Source organism: Columba livia, chromosome Z (assembly GCF_036013475.1).
Source record: "Columba livia isolate bColLiv1 breed racing homer chromosome Z, bColLiv1.pat.W.v2, whole genome shotgun sequence".
Lineage (NCBI taxonomy): Eukaryota > Metazoa > Chordata > Aves > Columbiformes > Columbidae > Columba > Columba livia.
Window position 1 is genome coordinate 53,789,505 of NC_088642.1, and position 21,581 is coordinate 53,811,085.

A 21,581-nucleotide genomic window follows, 5' to 3' on the forward strand; every position below is an offset into this window, starting at 1 on the left:
CAGTGGGGAGAGAAGGGGATGCCTCCATCAGGTAATTTGCAGTAGGAACCTAATTTATCCTCCTGAATCACTTCCTGGAAGAAGTGGGCTCCCCATTGCTGGCAGGAGAGTAGCCAGCTAAGTGCTTTCAGTAGGGCCTTGCCAGATTTTTAAATGCTGAGGCCTGGGACAGTCCCAGACATGATTAGCAAGCCCAGCGCACAACACCCACAGCACATGCTGTGGAAAGTCTCCCAGTCTGTGCCCAGTAAGTCTGACATGCCCAGTATGTGCACATGATTTATCTGCATATGCTCACTGTGCTGTCTGGCATTCAGAAAATCAGACAGTTGTTGCAAAAGAATGGGAAAAGTCATGTCCTATATGGTCTTCATACGGAATACAGCATCTGATTGTGCAATGTGGATATCCATGCTTCATGGGATATCTGCTGAATACAGCATTAATTATTTTTACGTGTACAGTTAGGAACAAAAAAGGTTAAAAAAATCATTTAAATCTAAAACTGGAAGATTTCTTTCAGTTCAACTGTCAAACCAAGAAGAAAAATAGATAACTTGCCCAGCCCCAACTAGAGCTCTATCAGCAGATTCTTCTGTAAGGAGCTCAGAAGAATTGCCATTTCACTGTCTTTCTGTTTCAGCAATGGACTAAGTCTGATTAATGTACTGCCCTTCTTTTATTTATACATCCCATAACTGTAAATGGTGAACAATATATCCTCTACGGATCCAGCACAAGGTCACAGAATCTCAGAAAGTTAGGGATTGGGAGGGACCTCGAAACATCATCTAGTCCAATCCCCCTGCAGGAGCAGGAACACCTAGATGAGGTTACACAGGAATGTGTCCAGGCGGGTTTTGAATGTCTCCAGAGAAGGAAAATCCACAACCCCCTGAGCAGCCTGTTCCAGTGTTCTGTTACCCTATGAAGAAGTTTCCTTTCATATTTAAGTGGAACCTCCTGTGTTCCAGTTTGCACCCACCGCCCCTTGTCCTATCATTGGTTGTCACTGAGAAGAGCCTGCTCCATCCTTGTGACACTCACCCTTTACATATTTATAAACATTAATAAGGTCACCGCTCAGTCTCCTCTTCTCCGAACTAAAGAGACCCAGCTCCCCCAGCCTTTCCTCATACAGGAGATGCTCCACTCCCTTAACCATCTTCGTTGCCCTACGCTGGGCCCTCTCCAGCAGTTCCCTGTCCTTCTTGAACTGAGGGGCCCAGAACTGGACACAATATTCCAGATGTGGTCTCACCAGGGCAGAGTAGGTCCTGTCGTGACTGCAGCTGCTACTGCTTTGCATATGGAGATGTAGGTTCATTTCAATATAGAATTATATAAAACTTTGTAAAAGACCCCTCTAAAATACTCCATCTCAGCTTCTTCTACATCAACATATTTAGTCTTCACACAGTACGAAAACGCTTGAGATCCAAGAAAAGCCACAAGTCAAAAACATATCAAATAATGGAGCAACAGCCCTCTTCCAAACTCAAAACAGGCATGAAAATGCTTCAGTCAAAGTATTTTCATCTTTTGCATGTGTCTTCTAAACTATTCTACCCTGGTGAAATGCAAATGCCATCCAGTTTTGTCACTGACTTTAATGCCATCAGAATCTCAGCCTCAGCTTCCCCCTGAAATAAAAGGATCAAGACCAGCAGGTTTAGCTAAAGGCTGGTTCAAGTCATGGCATCCAGAGATTATGATCTCTTAAACTGACTCTGAAAATGCCTTGGGCCTGCCTCGTTCCACTTCTGAAAAAAAAAAAGTCATTTATTCAGGCCTTGTCTGGGAATCAAAACATATTGACCTGGAAGCTGATCTTCACTAATGTATCCTACTGATAGAAAAAAAAGAAAAAAAGAATAGCTGAACTGGTATTAAACATATTTAAGTTTCAGCTATAACTTCTGTCGATGATCAACACTCAATGCAGGCCATTTTCTTCCAGGAAAATTTTTAAAAATGCATATTCACAACAGAATTTCCATGGCATGGCTCCTTTTTCTGTAAGTCCATTATGATTATGCAATGTTGTGGTTAATAGTACCAATGGAAGGAACAGGATCTCCACATGCATATTTCAGGAGTGGGAGTAGTTTTCTTTGCTTTACGCAGTTTCTGAAAATACAGGCTCACAATCGAACTGGAATTAAGGTGCATCCTGTTTGTGTTTGACTTTAATAGCAGCTATGTGCCTCCATACATTTGGATGAAGAGATCTTAGCAAACGCAAACAGCATCCAGTAAGAGAGTGCATTTATATCCCAGAAAGTAGAGGCATGTGGCTTTAAAACCTCTATGAATTTATTCCTCCATTTGAAATGCATGAAAATTGATGAATTTATACAATCAGTGCTTCACTTTCTAAAGGACAGTTCTTAAAGTGAGATTTTTCAGACGTAAATAAGCTAAACAAACATTCAACATCAACAAAGCATTAGATGGTTCTCTGCTCTGTTTTTCATCTTTTTTAGTCTTCATTACCTGCTACACTCACACAGCTAGGGTAAGGATATTTGGATGCTCACCTTCACTGACATGTTATTAGACATTCTTGCAGAGATGGACGACAAACAGGGGAAAGAGAGAACTGCAATCCAAAGTGGGGAGAAGAGGGGGTCTCTCTTATTTTAAAACAAAATCCAAAATGGAGAAATAAGGCCCTTGTTCAGTTATGTAAAAGGTTTTCTTTCACAGTTACTTGGGATCTAGAATCTTGCTAAGCTACTTTCTCCCTTCCACTGTCAGCATAAAAATAATGAAGAAAAAAATAGAACCTGCAAAATCTGGAAAATGCCATCCTAAAGATATCACAGTCTGGACTGCTGGGCCCTCTGTTTTCTCATTAATATGGAAAGAAGTGGAAGTTTCTTGAAAACAACATATTCAAGACCAAATCCTTGATTTCATACAAACGGCTTTCTTTTTACTATATACATCCAAAAAGTCTCATAAAAACCTTGGGTGACGAAAGACACAGATGGAGAGGCAGTGTCCTGCCAGCCCACCCCTGCCCAACACTGAGCACCTCCTGAAGGATGCTGAATCGTCCAGCACCGGCTCTTTCATCTCAGCCAGACAGAGACAGATCCAGTGGAGTCCCACCCGGGAACCCCATCCATCCTCACCAATCCGAAGGACAGAGACTAAAACAAGCCATACAAAAGGCTTCCTGGGATTAAATAAATAAATAAATAAATAAAAAGAAAAAAAATCCCAGTATATAAGAACCCCAATGCTTTGCGATATTTGGAGTATTTTTAGAGCCCAGAAATTACAAAACTGATTTTCAGAATGCTTACTTTTGACTCACCTTAACCAATTACACAAATCTTCAAAACCAGCTATTATATCACTACTGTCCAAAGCCCCTTTAATGATTTGTAGCCTGATGCCTTGTGTTTTATTGTACAATTCCAAGTCACCAGAAATAACGTTTCAATCCAGCCAAGCCATGCAATGCTGTAGAGCCAAAAGTTGTTTTGAGAATGAAGGGGCTGGGGGCTGAAGAGCCTTCTAGACAGTTTTATGTTATATTAAATCTGCAACAGCCTAGAAATCTAAAATGAAAGAGACCCAAAATATCAACAGCTCTGAGCTTCAAATGAATTTAAAAATGCCCTTTTTTTAGCACAAGCTCACATGACTTGTTAAATAATTTACTCTATAAATTACTTATCCTGTCTTATTTATTAACAATCCTAGAGTGCTTTATATAACTGCATTAGAAATTTATTTTGTGGTTTTGAAATGTAGGCAATACACAATCACCTCTCTCTTTTAACAGGAGAGAGCTTAAAAGTCACCTACTATTTTGTTGGCAGGCAGTTCTTCCTCAAACACAGCAATTAATTTCAAACCCTATTCACTTGAATAATAATAAGTCAACATTTTAATGACTTGATACTAGAACTGTGAAAGTAGGCCAGGAATACACTTGCACTGCAAGAAGACACTTTGAAATCAAAGTCTTTGAAAAGTCATATACATTGAGATATACTAATAATACATTTTACTTCATAAGAAAATGTTAGACCAGTCCTTTTATGGAAAGTCCTGAACACTTCAAAAGTGACTCATTTACTATCCTATTAATATTTCTGCTTAAGTGATCTTGCCAAGGACTACTTATTTGCTATTGTGCCTACAATGCACAGATTTAACAACACTTATATACTCGTTTTGCTTTCACCACTCTTGGTCTTTGGCTCTCAATGTGAGTTGCAATGACTGACATAGCATGATTTTAATGGAGTATCTCTAGGTGAACTTCCTTTAGCAGGTGATCTCCAGAGGTCTCTTCCAACCCAAATCACTCTGTGATTCTGTGATCTCACTTTGGAGTTCAATTTATCTCTAATAATATCAAAACTACCAAATAATTACTATGATTAAACTCTGTTATGATAAGAGAATTTAGCACTGGCGCACGCTTTTCAGATAATGGCCAGCCCCTGTCAGGACCCTAGCCAACTGGACAAATCTAAAATCTAAAGAATTTTCAAAACCTGTCTTTTATGCACATTAATAGAAAACTATGCAAAAGCAACAAGGAAGGGAAAGAGTGAAAAGATGACTAAGAAAAGCACCAGGCATAAATACTCTTATGCCCTCCCACACCAATTTGCAGCAGCTGGCCCTCATAGGGCTGATACAGAAGTGCCTTGGGTGTATTTCTGCTGCTTTCAGCGGATTTGGATGGTGGATCCAAGCAGGAATCAAGTAATCGCAGGAGGAGACTGTTTATTAAGCTCTAAACTGCAGCCTACCTATGGACCAAAACAGAGTTGAAGCACCTGGGTATCAAGCAGTGGAGGCTGCCGGATGCATGGGACCGCATCTCCTCCCTCATTCTTACCAGTACTGCCCCAGCCTCTTCTCCCCGCTCTGGGAGCCAAGGGGAGGCCCTCACTGCCCCCTCATGTCCTTCCTGCCCAGTGCCATCCACCTGGCCCACGGCCAATCCTCTGCACCACCAGGGGTTCCACATGCCCGCCCGAACCGGGCAGTTATCCCAACCCTCCCAGTGCACATGGCCCAGGTGAAGATCCTGGCCCAGCCACATGCCTGACCCAGGCGCTTGTGGATGCTCTGCGTAGGACCAAGGAGTCCGCTGCCACTGAGAGCAGGACTTACACAGCAGCTGAAGGATCAGTTTCAACGGTGACTCAGGAAATACATGGGAATAAATCACTAGAAATTAATTGTCTTATGCTCTTCTCATTCTTATTTACAGCAAGAGTAATTCCATCAGATACCGATGGAATTGTGCTCCTGTATCTACAAAACACATAAAAGAAAAATCAGGCCTGAAGCTTTCCTAGTAAAATGCAGTGCCCCAGCCTCTTAAACCAGTTTCTTAGCTTGAATAAAGCAAGATATGTGGTGTTAAAAAATGTTTCCACAATCTCTATCTACCATATTTTAACTGCTTCCCTGCCTATTTACTGTTTATTGAGCTCCCACAAGAAATAACATGACAGCTACTGCAGTCCAATTTTTAATTTATGCCTATAAACTAATTAAAGGGCCTCTGTGCTTCATGTTAAAAGTACGCATGAAAAGACCATCTAAAATACGTGCAACAGCATCTCCTGAGAAATCCATGACTCAAAATTATTTTTAGATCACCAAACACAACAACATGCAATGTCACAGAATGATACAGTAAAACGTGAAAAGAACAGTAAAGACAGTGATGCTCAAAAACACAGGAAAATGAAACCCACAAGCATCACTGCAAAATGACTAGACATGTTTTAAGTTGACCATGGCTGGAATACATATTTACATATGTGTTTTCTCCTCTGGCCTTTTAAACAGAGTTCAAATTCTGTGGGGAAAATTACTCTATTACCTCCAAATTGAAAGTACTCGATAACAAGGCTAGCAAAGCTTATGAAAATTAAGAGAGACGCATAGCTCAAAGCAATTTTTTTTTTTAATTAAGCAATACACAGAATATTAAACAAACATCTGAAAAAATAACTGCTGAGAGATGCTTTCTTTACCATAGGTCCTAATAATGTACCAAAGATAGGCTGTATACAAGTAGTAAAAATGCACGTCTCCAGCTTTTTCCCCAAACACACACGGAGAAATACTGCAAATGGACTTCAACAAATTGCAGATAGGTAGCCCAGAGGCTAAAATTTAATCTAAAATCACACAGTATTTCATGGTATTTTCATATTGTTTCTAAAGGAAAGTGAAAAAGAGAGGAAAGATGGAGAATGCAAACAGAGAGAAATTTATATAGATTTGGGGGAAAATATTCTGGTATCTTTTACATTAAAAATGCCATGGAAAACAATCCAGAATATAACAGGGATTGGGAAATATGAAGGTGGACGAAACAGCTTTAGAAGGTTTTTTCCCCAGATGTATCATCTGCAAGTTCAGTGTCCAAAATTATTTGCTCAGCAGGAGCCTTTGCAGCTTTTCTCAGGCAACGTATTTGGATGCCACACAGTCCAGAGCTGCAAAACGATGCAGAATTGAACACAGAAAGCTAGAGAACTCCCTCACCAAACACTGTCTGGAGGAAAATGAGGATGGAAGCAACGCAGGGGTAAGAGAACAAAAAAAAAAAAAAAAAAAAAAAATTTGCATCTTCCTCACTATTACTGATGGTTTCCTGATCCTCCAGCACTTGTATGGAGACAGCACAATCCTCATACCTCTGCAGGCTCAGTATTTTCTCCTTCTAGCCACCTTGCTGAGAAGGGGAAAGCAGTCTTGCATGCCTACACTCAGGGCAGGGAAGACACTTTGCTGTCCCATCCACCAGAAACTGCCGCATCCCCTCCTTTTTTTCCCTTTTTGTTTTGATGTTTGTTTTTCTGTTGTTGTTTTAATAGAAAAAGAGTACAAGAGACACGGGGGAGAGGGGGTCGGAAAAGCCACCTACCAAAACTCTTGATTCGCGGGAATAAACTGAGGGAACAAAAGTGAGAAATAAAATAAAATAAAATAAAATAAAATAAAATAAAATAAAATAAAATAAAATAAAATGAAATAAAATAAAATGAAATTAAATAAACCCCCTCTTCCAGATGTGGGGCCGCCGCAGAGGTGAGGTCTGGGCCGTGCGGGCACCCCGCCTGGGGCAGGGGCCGGAGGCGGCATCCCAGCGCGCCCTTCCGCTCCCCGGCCGCCCCGCGGTCCCGCTGCGGCCGCCGGACACCCCCGCACCGCCCAACCGCCGCGCCGCCCGCCCCGCTCCCCGGGAACCGCATCGCCCGCAATTAGGATTCATCATCTAAACGGGCTCGCAGCGGTATCTCTGTGAAGTGGCGTCCAAATTAAATCACGCCAGGATTTTAGGCTTCCAGCCACTGCCTCTGTCCGCGGACCAAGCGCCTTTTGGCGCGGGGAAGTTCCCCGCCGCCCCCTCCCGCAGCGTTCCCTGGCTGCAGCGTCCCGCCGCCCCCGCGCTGGGGCCGGGCTGGGCCCGGGCCGTACTCACATCTCGGTGACATTGTCCCCCTCGGCGCTCCGCTGCGGCACGGGGAAGGAGGCGATGCCCGGCGGCGAGTCATCGCACCAGATCCGCCAGGAGCTGCAGCGGCAGGACGCGGGGCAGCCCAGCGCGCCCCGCCAGCAGCCCAGCACCAGGCAGCACAAGCCCCACAGCCGCGCCAGGCCGGGCCCGGGCCTCCGCCGCCAGGACACCATGCCGCCCCCGCTCACTCCAGCACTGCCCCGACGGCCTCCTCTTGCTCCCGCCGCCGTCACCGCCGCTGCCGGGGCGCACGCCCGGAGAGTGCGCAGCCTTCCGCGCCGCGGGCGGGCACCCCACGGTCGGGGCTCACATGGGCGCGCCGCAGCCGCCCCGCTTCGCTGCCCGCCCGGGGCGGCGGGAGCCAGAGCCGGGCGCTGCGGCGGGACTGGGGCGGAGTGGGGCGAGCGGGGCCGCCGGCACGGCAAGGCGCGGCACCTGCCCCGGCCCCCCGGGCGGGCGGACAGCGGCGCCGCCTGCCCCGCGGCGGCTCCCGATGATGCTGCAAAACGCGCGGAGCGGCGGGGGCAGGTGGCGGAGGCTGCGCGCCTACCTGCGGGGGCTCGGCCGGCCGCTGCCCGCCGGAGGGAGGGCGGGCGGAGAGGGAAGCGCAGCCCGCGGCGGCGGGGCTCAGGGCGCCGTGCTCGCCGCTTTACGCACCGTCTCCTCCTCCCTCCAGCTGATAATAAAGCAGCCCCGGCTCCTGCTCCAGCCCAAGCTGGGGAGCTGCCGGCAAAGTGACGTGGGGCTGACGCAGAGAGGGGCAGAAACTCCACAAAATGAGCCTGAAATCCAAAAAAAAAAAAAAAAAAGACAAAAGCAACAAGGGAGGGAGGAAGAGGTGGGAGGGGGAGAAAAGGGAGGATGCCGAAGAGGAGATACCAATAAGCAATCTGCGCCTGAGCTTTCAGACGCACACGCATATATGCATACACATGCACACACGTATACGCGCGCGCCCCCCACGGGACGGGGAGCGACCCACCGCCCGTGAGGACTGTCCGCCCCTCCGGGCGCAGGCGGGGACACCTTGCCGGGGGGCACTGGGCATACCCGCCAGGGCAGGATCTCGCCATGGGGTGGTAAGCGGGCATGTTTTAAGTGCCCCGGGAGGCGAGGGATGACCGACCCTAAAAAGCCTTGCTGTTTACCCAAAACGCGCTGTTCTCCCCCTGACAGCTACGCGGTCGGGGATGTTTTGCGTTTTCCTTCCGCCCCTCGAGCCCCGGGTGCGGGTTTACCGCAGCGGTGCCGGTGCGCGGAGCCCGCCGCAGTGCCCGGCGCTGGGCGCTCCGCAGGCGCCACCGCGCGTCCCGCCGCCGCCCTGCACCGCACCCCACCCGCACCCCGCGGAGGGACCCCCGCGGAGGGGACGCGCTGCAATTAGTGTGGGGGGTCAATTAACCCCCGACCGCCCTGTGGACTAATACAGTGCCCACTTTAGCACTGTGGGAGAGCGGCAATGAGTTAGCATTTCCCAGCATGAAGGTTGAGGCAGGTCTGACTTAGTACAGCACATAATTCACAGGTGCAATAGGCGGCTGACCTGGGAAATTGGGCCTGATAAAGATATTCGTCCCTTGCCATTTCTGCAGCTGCGTTCCTTCTGTCCTGGTAAGTGACAGGCAGTCCTTGCTTTGTGTTGGCAGGCTGTTTACTTACCTCTGTACCATTATATCCAAAGATGGTGATGGTCCTTTCTTATCTAATTACCTGAGCTGAGTATTTTGAACTGAGTAAATCAGGGTGAATTAAAGAAGGAAAGGTTACAGACTTTTTTTTTTTTTTTTTTTTACAAAGGTACAGAGCAAGTAGCCAATACACTTTACAAAGTACTCAGGAATCAATTTGACATGGCACTTATTAATTGAAAGCACTCTCCGTTCTTGTTGCATTTGCTCAGTCTGCTGCAGAAAAATCCAGTTCTTACTGGGTGCATTCACGGCCTTAACATAGTCACAGGCAGGGCTGGCTTTGCTTTCAAATAACATCCTACTGAGAAAGTCCTAGCCATACTGAGCTGAAAAGCTGATTTATACCTCCCTGTGAGACAATGAGTGAAGACTGGATAAAGAGACATGATTTATAATATTGTCAATCATGCTATCATGCTTAAAACAAATTTATTTGAAATTAAATTGTTAAATAGATACATTTCTACTACCAGAATATATTTAATCCTTATCAAGTTCAGCACTTTGTCCTTTATAATTAAAACGCAAGGAAGATCAAGCAAGTTCCAAGGAATAACAAAACCACATGACACAGCATAGAAACATGGAAGTACCATAATGTTATTCAAGTACAAGTCATTTTGTCTACAAGTAATGCAAAATTTGGGAAGGAAAAAGAAGGCACTAATAATTTTAAAATAAAATATCTCTAAACAGAAATATCTATAGAAGGATAGACAGTAAGATGCAAAATTAATGGAACAATTTTCTGGAGGCAAGATAGTTTGGGATTTTTAAAGACTTTGGAGGAAAGAATTCAAGAGAAACAGAGACAGAAAAATTAACAGCATCAACTGCAATATTATTTTATTAATAAAAAAATATATGAAAAAGGTTTCTAATGCAAGATAGAAGTAAAATTTTGAAACCCTGGAAGTTGCTGCAAAACCTGCATTACTGTTCTCCAGCCAAGTCTGCTTACTCTCCCTCCTGGATGACCACAAAGACATCAGCTCTGTAAGGCAGTAAATACTCAATTGTGATTCTCCTAGTGATTTTATGACAAGAAGCTCACAATTGTCTAAACATGTATGGGCACATACTGGACTTTGTTATTTCATAGACATGTCTCTATTTTCTGTGATTCTGGGAAACTGAGAAGTGGTCAAAGAAGTTTCCGATAAAACCATTGCAGCTGGATCAATTTGGTTGGATAATTCAATAGTGTTGGAAGAGTAAAGTTCTGTAGGTAAGACCTCGAAATCACAAGGCTGCAGGTAAGTGTTAAATAATTTTGGAGCACACACTGGAAAGCAGAATTATCAGCTGTTGCTGTAGACATTAGTTTGTATTTTCTACAACTCAAAAATACCTCTCACAAGAGCATTGCTGAGTTGTATAGTAATTATTTTTTAGAAGGGCTGGGATTTACCCACATGAATTTATGCATGACAATGCCAAAAATGACCAGATGTGAAAACACGTTGGTAAAATATCAAATTCTGTTAAAAATACGTTTCTCCTCTAAAATTAGTATTTTATCAAAATAGAATGGGGGGAGAATGTGGGGGGATAACAAACTGAAAGGGAAGTATGGTGGAGTCACCAAAGTTGCCAAAATTAAAGCTAGGGAATGCTGCACAAGGAAGTACCATTGCTGTCCTACTGGGGGAAGAGGCAGCTCTTCTGATAGACACAGCTAGATGCTTGGAGTGTCTTCATTCTAGATTTACAAAAGGGTAGCTGAACGAAGAATTGCTGTGATAAATTTTGACTTTATTTCTACATAAGTAAGTTTAATTTATAAAGGTAACACCATTCTTCTGTGCTTTATCTCACAGGCTAAAGACAGTAGGAAAGAACTGCTCAAATACTTCATATGAAGCATTGCTTAAAGGAGAGCCACAACTAAACCAGTGGAGACAAGTACGTTTCTGGTAATGGTCTGAGAGCAAACATCATCCTGAAGGTGGTAAAGCTAGAACAAAGACTTGAAAACACAACGACTCTATAGAGTGTGATCAGAGGGCTTGAAAATATAAACTCAGAGTCTAGACTGAAAGAACTGAAAGACTGAAGAGAAGTGCAGTAACACTACTGAAATATGTAAAAGGATATACAGATTGACTGGTAACAATTTTTTTCCTTGTCTGTGGGATAGGATGAGATTACAGCAAGGAAGAGTCATGTTCAACATTACAAAAACCTATGTGTGGAAAGGACAGTTCGGTACTACAGGTAGATCACCATGGAGAACACTGGAATCTTGAGCAATAGAGCAATAGAGCCTTCTCAGAGCAGGTGAGATGAGCTTCAGAGTTAGTGAAGTAGAGTCAGATTTGCCTTAGGTAGGTGAAAACAAATTGACAACCTCCCAGAGATTCTGTTCCCTTGCAGTACACATCACTTGGTTCAATTTTTTACTGTCATAGATGAAGTTACGAGAGCACATTCGTCTGAATATATTAGAAGCCAAACCTGAAGATGCTGAAATACTCATAGTGTTTTCTGGAAATTACTGTATTGAAATTGGATTTGATCACTCAAACTTTAACTCATACACAATACATAAAGTATCTTTCTACTGTAACATATAAATTGTAGTAAATATATGAAAAGGTGTGAACATGGATTTCTTCAGAAGAGGTAGGAGCTGAAAACTCAAAGAATCCCTGTGAAAATACTGTTATTTAGGTGGGGGGAAAAAGAAATTGTACCACAGGATCAGGGAAAGGTTAAGGGCCCCATGATTTTTGCATTTAGTAGGGTATCTTGTCTTGTTCAAAGGAGTACATACAGAAAGACCACTCTTATACACCTGCATAGACATACACTTCTTACATTTTGCTTACAGTTTGGGGATTTTTAGTTGTTACAAGTGAGAGAGTTTGTACAGCTCATGGGAACTCCTGGTTTTGTCAGAAATCTTTTGTTTTTCAGAGAAATATCCTGATTCCCGTGAAACTTTATGCGAAGATTTTCTTGCATTCGAGCTAAACATGAGACATGGCTGCACTATGCCCCAGAGCAAGCATATGAACTCGAATCTCCAGCATCTGCTGGTCTAATAACTATTCTGACTTGCACTTGCTTCTCTTCCCTGAGCTCCCGCATCTTCTCCCTCAATGACAAAAATTGGCTTCCACACAACCCTTTTCTGAACCTCCTCCAAAGCACTCTCTGAGTGTCCTGGCCTGGCTTTTGTTATTTCCAGTGTTTCACCTATTCACAGATTTGTCAATCTACTTGATCGTAGCTGCTTTTCACTCCTGACTAATGGAAGCATTTTTACCTTACTTGTTTCAAGCACTGTTCAGTGCTTATGGGCTTTAAATAGAGGCTGAATCCTGCCACCTTGTGCTCAAGAAAATTATCACACCTCTTTATTTAGGGAAGAAGGGGAAAGGAAAAATTTACTGTAACAACCGTGTTTCTAGTAAACAAGGAACTAAATGAAGGCCTGAGGGTCTAATAGTTGGTTCCAATTCGATAGTGCCTGAGATGTCTACCTGGGGCCTCCTCACAAGTTGAATCACTCTTCTAGGGCCACTGTTCACACCGCAACCCATATTCCAACCCAGTTTCAAAGCTCAGGCCTCCCCGATGTCCTAATGATGTGAAGGTGCTTAACCCAGCCTCTTGGCCCATAGTCCATGTCTGTCTGATGCCTACAGGTGTTAATCACAGAGTTCCAGGTTTGGTTTTTATGGTTTTTTGGTTTTTGTTTTGTTTGTTTTTACCTATGGGAGCAGCACTACTTTCTTTTCATCAATAAGCAATCACATCATAGGGTACAGGAAAGGACCCTCTTCATTTATTAAAAAAAAATTAGTATTTTCTGAGGGGGCTGTAAAAGTAATGACTGTGGGGAGCATGGATCTCCCTTTTCTGCTGAAGACCAAGGCAACATTATTTTTTTTCTGGCTGATAGGACCTTAAAAGTCACTTTCTGGTAATGCTATGAGAGCAAACACCATGCCAAAGCTGGTAAAACTAGGATAAGGACTTGCAAAGGATTACTTCCTCCATCCCATGCATGATTGCCTTCTCTCTATGTCAGTGCAAGCTCCTGCCCCTACTTCAGACTATTTTACCACCACTCTTCTGAGCATCTCTGCAGCCAACCAAACAGGGCAGCTTGTTGATTCTGCAGCTACTCATTTACCACCTTCTGGACACCTTCTGACTGGAAACATAAATGGTATGTTTAACCATAAGGCATTAGCAATGGGAATCCCAAAGTAGCTGATAAGCTCTAATGTTCTGGTTTACTGTTTTTGTCAAATGATATTTGTTCAAGTTAAGTTTGTAGCAAATTCATGGACTTGCTCAGTTCACAGAAATCATTTTTCCCTGAGATAATCCAGCTGATTGTCTGTATGCTTGTTTGCACACACACATTTGGTTGTGGAAGACATGCTGGTCTTTCTGATAAAAAGGGTTTAACAGGTGGAAAATGGCCAACATAATAAAAATTTGACAGACAGTTGAGAGTTTTCTCTCAGTTTAAAAGCAGTGAGAATTTTTTGGTCATGATGAGCTGCTGATATTCTGTATCTTCCTTTATAGTAATCAGTGAAAAAGAAGGAAAAAAAAAAAAAAAAAGAGAGAGAGACTACACAAAACTCAGTTTCCAGTACACGAATAGCAAAATCAGAAATCATCTGAAAACTTAGCTATTGGAACACTGAAAGCCAGCTTCACTTGGCATCAGAAGTTACTGACTTATTGCTTTTCTCATAATTTATTGTTCCTCATTCACATGAACTACATACCATGAATATGCATTGCCTCATTATTATGAGGTTAAGATAATTTCTAGTGAGAGGTGAACATGACTTTTGACACCTTGCCTTTCTAGGCCATATGCAACACACTGACCTGGAGCACAAAAGCTCTGTAGTTTATTGCTCAAGATAGAAATAATTTATTTATGATGCAGATATACTTGTCATGGCCATGCTAGTGTCTCATTTAAACAGAAGTCAAATCTTATTATATGGCCTTTTTCTCCAAGGGAAAATATTGCTTGTATAGTTGTGCTTATTGTTGATGGCACAGGCAGGACATAGTAATTCTGTTCCAAAACTAACGATGATATCTAGGCATATCTCTTCTCACAGTGGCAGAGACAACAGCCATGAGCAGAGATAAGCAGTCAAACTAGGAGAGAGCTAGAAGGTCAGAAATCAATAGTCTCCAGCTGATCTATTTAGGACTAAGAAATCCTGGTGGTCGGTCGGTACTGTGGCTGTAAGTGCAGGTCATTCTTCCAGTTAACTTATGGATAATATGCTGTGAAAGGCTTGGTAAATCTGATATCTTTCTGTCTGAAAATTATGTATATGGGAGCATTCTTCTTTTTTTTTTTTTTCTTTTAAGTTAAAAATTTTAGTACTAGAGATGATACCATGTAAATAGAGTGCTTGTTGACAGTTTCAGTTTCCTTTTTGGATGCCTGCATCTACTGATGCTCTATGGGTGCTTCAACAGCTTCTATACAAAAGATGACACTGCATGATATTGTTTTTAAGACTGAGCTAGATGAAAACAGGAGAATTGTTATAAAAAACCCATTAACTTCTTTACAGAACAGTAAAGTACTCTGCTCTCAGAAAATATCTGTCCTGTCCCCTGCTATTGAATAATGTCTTGATGCTGACAAAATTGCCTGCCACCCTCTGGACTGACTTGAGAAAACACATTGACAAGTTGACTGCTAAGCCACTCTGCTATCATCTGGAGGCTTTCCTGTTCAAGTTTAGATTCAGGATTTAGTCTAGAGTGGAATCTGTGCAGATCCTTTTGATTAATGAATGTTCCACCATGCGCTCTCTCTCTCCCTCAATTATGGATAAAACCATTCCATTGCTGAATGTTTTCTGTGGCTCCCACAGCCTTTGATGGCCACCAACATGTTGTGAACTTTTCCCCGTCTCCTCCAGAGCCTTTTCCTCACAACAACACCCAGATTTGGTCACAACTTATGAGGGATTCTCTTACATAATATTCTGCACGTTTCTATGGTATTTCCACTCGGTTTCCCAGAGCAACCACAGGGTGCAGGAGACATTTTAAGCTGTACCATAATCATCAGTTCTTAGTACATTTCACAAGATTCAGATAACATTTGTTCTTCATGCTGTCGTGTCCAGCTAAAACAGAGGTATTGTTTGGCATCAGTTTTCTGAAGTTCAAACAAGCAACGTTGCCTTGTGTTTGGCAACACCTGCAACAAAGAAAGAGCTGATAGTTACCCTTCTGTTCACAGGGAATATCATAAAAGTTCACAATATCAGAACATTTGGGGTTTGAAAGTGTTAGCATAAACTAATCCTAGTATTTTTGGTACCTGTCCAAATCTCCGGCTAAGTCAGTGTCCAGCTGCCTCCCCCAAGCAGCTGTACTTATTGCATGAAGCACATTGTGTACAATTTGGGGTAGGGACCAGTGTCTGTTGACTGTTAACAGTATTCACATTCATTAAAGGTGAATTCACCTTCCAGCTTAGGTCCTGAAGCTGAAGTCAGTGAAAGATTCCTAATGCCTGAACTGAAGCTTATCTATCCTGCACAGCTTAGTCCTCAGCAGTTAAATGCTGCATGAGTTGTATTTTTTTGCCTTATGTTCCATCAGTTAGCCTGAACTGATAATGCAGCAAAAGTTTATACCTGCTTCCCGTGCAATTTGGTTGAGGTTTTTGTCAGGATTATCTTTTCTAGATGTATGAAAATTCTTGTTAATGTACTCTATTCATGCCCAAAATACTTGATTATGTTCTCTTCCTGTGTTATATTTTTTCACATTGCATGTTGATGTCTGAACTTTCATAAAATATATTTTTCACTTGAACATTTTATCCAAGAATTACAGAGCAAAAAAGGAGAGAGGGAAGGAAAGGGGTGGTTCCTCCTTACGTCTGTCAATGCAAATTGAAGATTAAGGTTTGCTTTCTTTTGCCTTTGTTTATGCTGATACTTTCAAAACCTAAAATCAAAATCTGCATTCCAGTTTGCTGCATTACTTTTTGCAAAGGCACAATACCAATGTCCATCTGTCCCTCATCAATGTCTCTCTGAGTTCATTGATCTTTGGGTTAGACTGTAATTTCATGTAAACCAAGAGCAATGGCTCAGTCTTTCTCTGCCCACTAGCAGATTTAACTCAGCCGATTTCTGAGAACCTGCTACAAGCCAGCCCCAATTGCCCATCCCAGCATTGCTTTCCACTTAGTGACTCAGCTGCTTCAGCTCTTTGGCTGGGTTCCTTCATCCTAGGATGTTTCACTCATTCCAAATGGAGTCTGCAGATTTTAGTAACCTTTCTACTCACGGCAAGTTGCAGAGGAAATTCAGGACCTTCTGTTGAGTGTGCAGATATAAAACATTTAAACTTGTTTTTACTCCATCATTTGCAGTTTCATTAGACATCCTACTTGAAGAACACCTTCTCTCTTCAGATGCCGGCCCTTTTACTTGTCATTTACATAGGCAATGCTCTTTGGGATCTGTTCCTTTCTTAGCTGTGCCTGATTTAATCTGATTTTGAAAACTTCTGCTGAAGAATGATTGTCTTCTGAAAGTGACAAATTTTCCTTAGCAACAGAGGCAGACTTCATGTCAGGATTCATCTGCCTACATGTAGACACTCACAGCACCACTCTACATTCCTTTTATATTTAATAGGGAGAAATGGACAATGCCTGACATACCTCATCCTACAGTAATGTCTGAATAGGCCAGGTGGATCATGTCCTGCAAGTGCCTATTTCTCTACCGAATGCAAGTTGACTGTCTAGATATGGAAGTTTTTTGTTTCAAATGTACATTTAAATGGATATTGATCGTGGAGGGATTTCTGCCTTTGGATGCAGATTGGGGAAATCTGCTATGTTCCTGTACATTTTTGAACTACAAGCACTACAAACAAAACTACTTTGAATCCTTGATAGTACTGTCTTGCAAAAAGACATCTCTTGTTTACAAGCCTTGGCCGTCTTTTGTTTCTCTCAATGAAGTATAAAAGTCTTGGAAGAACATTCTTCAGAAAAACAATGAACAAAATCGCCTGCAATTTCGAGTGTATCATATTCCAATACAATTTGTATATCTACAAGGTTAATTTCACCAACTAATAGCCAGTAGCCAGTAGCACTTAGTTTTCATTTAAGCTGATGATTGCTTCTTCAGCATGTCTGCATGCAGTGAAACTACTTTGCCAACTGTGCAGCTGTTCAACAATAACAGTAAGTGTTTCCCAAGACACACAGCCTCCTTGAATTCAACCCAGTTTTTTCCTTTGGCATCTGTCCTTGGGGGCTGTGGTGCTTTTGGGGTGATTGATTGGATTTTTCCTGCTGAATCCCAGCTACTCAAATCCTTTACCCTCTCCTGATCAATGGCTGACCATATTATATACCCTCAGGAAGCAAAGCCAGTTCTGAAATCCATGTCTGGCATCTAGCCCTAAAGCTCATATCTTTGTTAACCCAGTCCTGTTTGATTTATTTACCTACTGTAGTAATCCTTTCTTTCCCTGTACTGTCCTCACCAGTGTCAAATTCTTGTGGTGTAGCATTTTCTGACACCTCCCATAGTCAGGAGGAGACATCTCCTGTGCAGCATTCTCCTTCCTGGCACACGACTGTGCCTCATCAGAGTTTTGTGCAGTCACATGAACCAGGGATTCCCCAGGTATTTTGTAGCTAAGAATAACTTTCTATAGCCATGGTTCAGACATGGCCAAACCCAAATTATGTCCTGTTTCTTCCCTGTAATACAGAAACAGGTTACTCACAGTTGGTTACTTTCCCTTTCACTTTTGGCATCCACCGTTGCTAGGTCAGTCTAGATCCTGCTGCAGCTACAGGGCTTCCACCAAGCCTGGGACAGGTGTCTCTGGCTTTGCTGCTGCTGCTTGTGTGACTAGGCTTGAAAACTAGGTTGCTTGTGTTCAAAACCAGTAGTGTTTTGGGGTTTTATGTTTGTTTCATGCCCTCTTTAAGGAAAGGAGTCTCACATCCTACTTCATCTTGCATATATACACACATATCAGCTCTGCTGGGGTGGCCCAGGAGGAGCTGCTGAGACTCATTTTAGGCTTTCTTCCCACTGATATTTAACAAATTGTGTCTTGACTGGGTTGGCTCTTGTAGACTGGCCCCTGCATTTATTTTTATTTATTTATTCATTTATTTACCTGGAGGAGAACGGTGTATTTGAGGAGATTCCCAGGGCTTCACTCACCTACAGATTCCAAGCATAAGAGCCTGGAGGGTGTACACAATCCCTTTCTTTTCTGTTTGAACCAAGAGCAATATTTCTTGAAAGGCAGATGGTCTGGTGGTTAAAAGGTTAAAAGCTTTGTTAAACATGTGTGTGCATAGCCATTGATTGTGGATTTGATGGTATTTAAGTGTACTTTGAAAGGAAACCACTGATGTAGGGCCCTCTCCTTGTCATCCTTATTCAATCTCAGTGTGAAAGAGCCTAACAGATTGCCAATTTATTAATTGACCACAGAGCGTGGGTCAAAGAACTGAAGTACATGGATGGTAGTTACTGTGGTTTGATAAATCTGGGCACACGAAAGTTCACTGCAGCTTCAGTGTAACTTTTATGTGGTGAGAGAACTAACAAAAATCTGGGGCTCAGTTTGCACAATACATTTAGTATAGCTGAATGCCAAAAGATCTTTTCAGGTCATTATCATTAAAACTCTGATCATCAGATATTGCTTCAGGAGCTCATTTGACTTGGCAGGCTGATACAGACTTAGCCACGTATGGAAGGAAGTGTCACCATTCTGAAAAGGAAGAAAGAAAATACTAAGAGTATGACTAGTAAGATGATAGGCAAAGCTTATATCATCATTAAGATGATATGCAATTTGCATGAGGGTTTAAAATCTTGTAGGACCGCCTAATGCTTACCCTTGTCTTTCTGACCTGAGGCTAAAAGAAGTTGTTTGCCTTTCTTCCTCTGTTGTACCTGGATTTCTAAAATTTTGATTTAATCTTGAAGGTAAAATACATAAGAAGTAAATGTAAACACTGGTAACACAGATGTTATATAAATAATTGTATAAAATTAAGTTTGTGATTCAATTATCAATAGATTATTGTTATAATAAATGTGTAAACCATATTTGTTTACAATAAGATATACCCATTAGATTATTTTTCCCAAGCATGTAAAACTTTATAGTCTAAGAAGCCTATGTAATATATTTACGACATTAAGAGAATTAGTGTGGCAGCACTATCTCAGAAGACACTGGTCCAGCTAGTACTTTGGAAAAATTATCTAAGGTCAACTCACTAACTCCAAGTGTGTTATTTCTATTGACCTAGAAATGCAGACTGCAAGCACAAGCATGCAAACACTTTAAAGCTGACAAAACAGAAATCACATGCTTCTGCAAGCAAAGCAGCATCCATGAAAATGTGTTTTGACTGTTCTTGTTTTTGAATTAAGTTCCTGTTCTTTAATATCTGGGATGATTCCTGAAAATACACAGAGGCATATGAAGACCATTGTCTTGATTAAAACGTTGTACAAAAGTGTAAAAAATAGGCTTTCTCTTATTAAAATGGATGGGATTTCTTCTGCTTCCTAAGATACAATGGTTTTGTGGAGTCACCATGTGCATTAACACAATGTCTCCACATCCTGAGCATTATCCATGCTAGTGACTCAGTTAAACTGAGCAGGCTGTTCAGTCCCCACTTAAGAGAACTTGGAAAATCGTGAGTAGAACATATTCTGAGGAAGGAAAAAAAATATTGGAAATGCCTCTTACTTGAGCCTAGTCACAAGGGGACTTCACAAAATCAAAAGCACCTTTGAGGACATACAACAAGACCTGAACACAGAACACAGGGCTGTCTCAAGTGTGTTACTAGATAGCATTCAGTTGGCACAGGCAGGGAAGAGCAAAGAGACTGTTTGCCTCAGAGTGATAATTATTAGGCGGTACAATGGTCTCCCAAGGGAAGATTTCAGGAAGCATCAATCCTTGGCACACCTAAAAACCACATTAAATAAAACACTAGAAACTCCACTGTAAGTAAAAGACTTTAACTGGCATGCTAATATTTTACCTACTACTGTTGCACAATATCTTAATATCCAATGATCTAATTTCCAAACCTGTAACTTAACTGTTCTTTTTCAAGTCATTTCCATGTTTACATATACAGGGTTGGGTCCAGGGTTATTTGCCATTTTGCTGAATAAGAATTTTTCAGAATTTTTCTGCATTTAAAAAAATAAAAATAATTTTTTTTAAAAAAAAAAGTCTTTCTGGAGTAGTGGGGTGAAAATTGAAGAAGCAATTTGTATCTCACTAAAGCCCACTCACTTTCCTGTGCCATTTCGTGAGTGTCTTTGCTTTATAGAAGACAAATTTTATTCTCTCTGAGCATCCCTTGGCTTTTTGTTTATGAGGTGTACATTTGCCCTCCTGGATTTCAGACATTGTGAAAGTGGATGCACCTAACTGAAAAATTGCCCAATGGGTTGATGCAGGCACATAATTGACTATTTGAGCTTTGAGATCCACCTTGGTTCAAGGACATGGATTCTTTTGAGGTTTTGCGTGCTTTTTGACTGTGGAGTGTGACAATGTTGAGAAATACAAAGTAATAAGGAAATAAAGCAGTGTGTTGACCCTGCTTAAAGGAAAACAAAGCAAGTAATAAGAGTAGTATGCCAGCTGTAAACACGAGAGTAACAATGGAGTGTTCTTAATAGAGGCCTGGGGCACTGGAGTAAGTCAGGCTGTGCTGAGCCTGCAGAGTTATCTTTATCGACAGAGTCACTGTCTCTTTGTCCGGCAATAATGGCACTAAAAACTGTGCTACTCACAACAGATACGGTAAGACAAAAGGTCTGACTCAACAATGAGTTACCCTACTTTTGAGTCATGGTAACTCCTCTAAACACAAGCAAAGGCAACAAGATGTAACTGGGGAAACAGAGGTGCTAATCTAGTGCATTTTGAGGCCAATATTTCTACTTGCTTGTTTTGTTTAGTAAAAGCATCTTACTTTGCTGAAATAGAACTCTACACAGGATTCCATAATCTAGTTGCTAAACTACACTGTATTATAAACATCAAAGCAGACTAGAGGAATTATATCCTACCCATCTTAATTATGTTTTTATGGCAGTTATCATCAGGCACTACCAATACACACAGTCTTCAAAATATTTTTCTAAGCATACCAGCAAAAGAAGGTATACTGTAATTTGAGAGAGATTCCATATGAAGGCAAGAAATACTCACTGAAGAGTTTTTACTTCTGTCTCAAATTGGAGGCAATTTCTGAAGAAAAGTTGTATCTGAAAATAGGAAGAAGCATTGTTGGATTGCTGAAAGAAGAGGTTGGCTAT

General features: G+C 42.1%; 1 protein-coding gene and 1 long non-coding RNA gene across 7 annotated transcripts in view; one reads left to right on the forward strand and one right to left on the reverse strand.

Annotated features, from left to right (window-relative positions):
- NTRK2 (neurotrophic receptor tyrosine kinase 2) overlaps positions 1–8,308 on the reverse strand; it is a 208,354-nt gene extending 200,046 nt beyond the window's left edge. The window contains exon 1 of one of the 5 annotated variants that reach the window (XM_065045879.1): positions 7,481–8,308. In XM_065045879.1, the coding sequence (XP_064901951.1) occupies positions 7,481–7,689 (209 nt within the window). In that variant the 5' untranslated portion in view covers positions 7,690–8,308. The remainder of the gene's footprint in view (positions 1–7,480) is intronic. The other 4 variants (XM_065045881.1, XM_065045878.1, XM_065045880.1 and 1 more) reach the window with 4 other exon arrangements.
- A 78-nt stretch (positions 8,309–8,386) lies between these two features.
- On the forward strand, positions 8,387–19,757 carry LOC110362998 (uncharacterized). Of its 2 annotated transcripts, XR_002420792.2 has the most exons (3): positions 8,396–8,595; positions 9,042–9,127; positions 11,028–19,757. It is a non-coding gene; the product is annotated as an uncharacterized LOC110362998 (long non-coding RNA). The 2 variants fall into 2 exon arrangements; XR_010468955.1 differs by having other exon boundaries at positions 8,387–9,127.
- Positions 19,758–21,581: the final 1,824 nt, after the last annotated feature.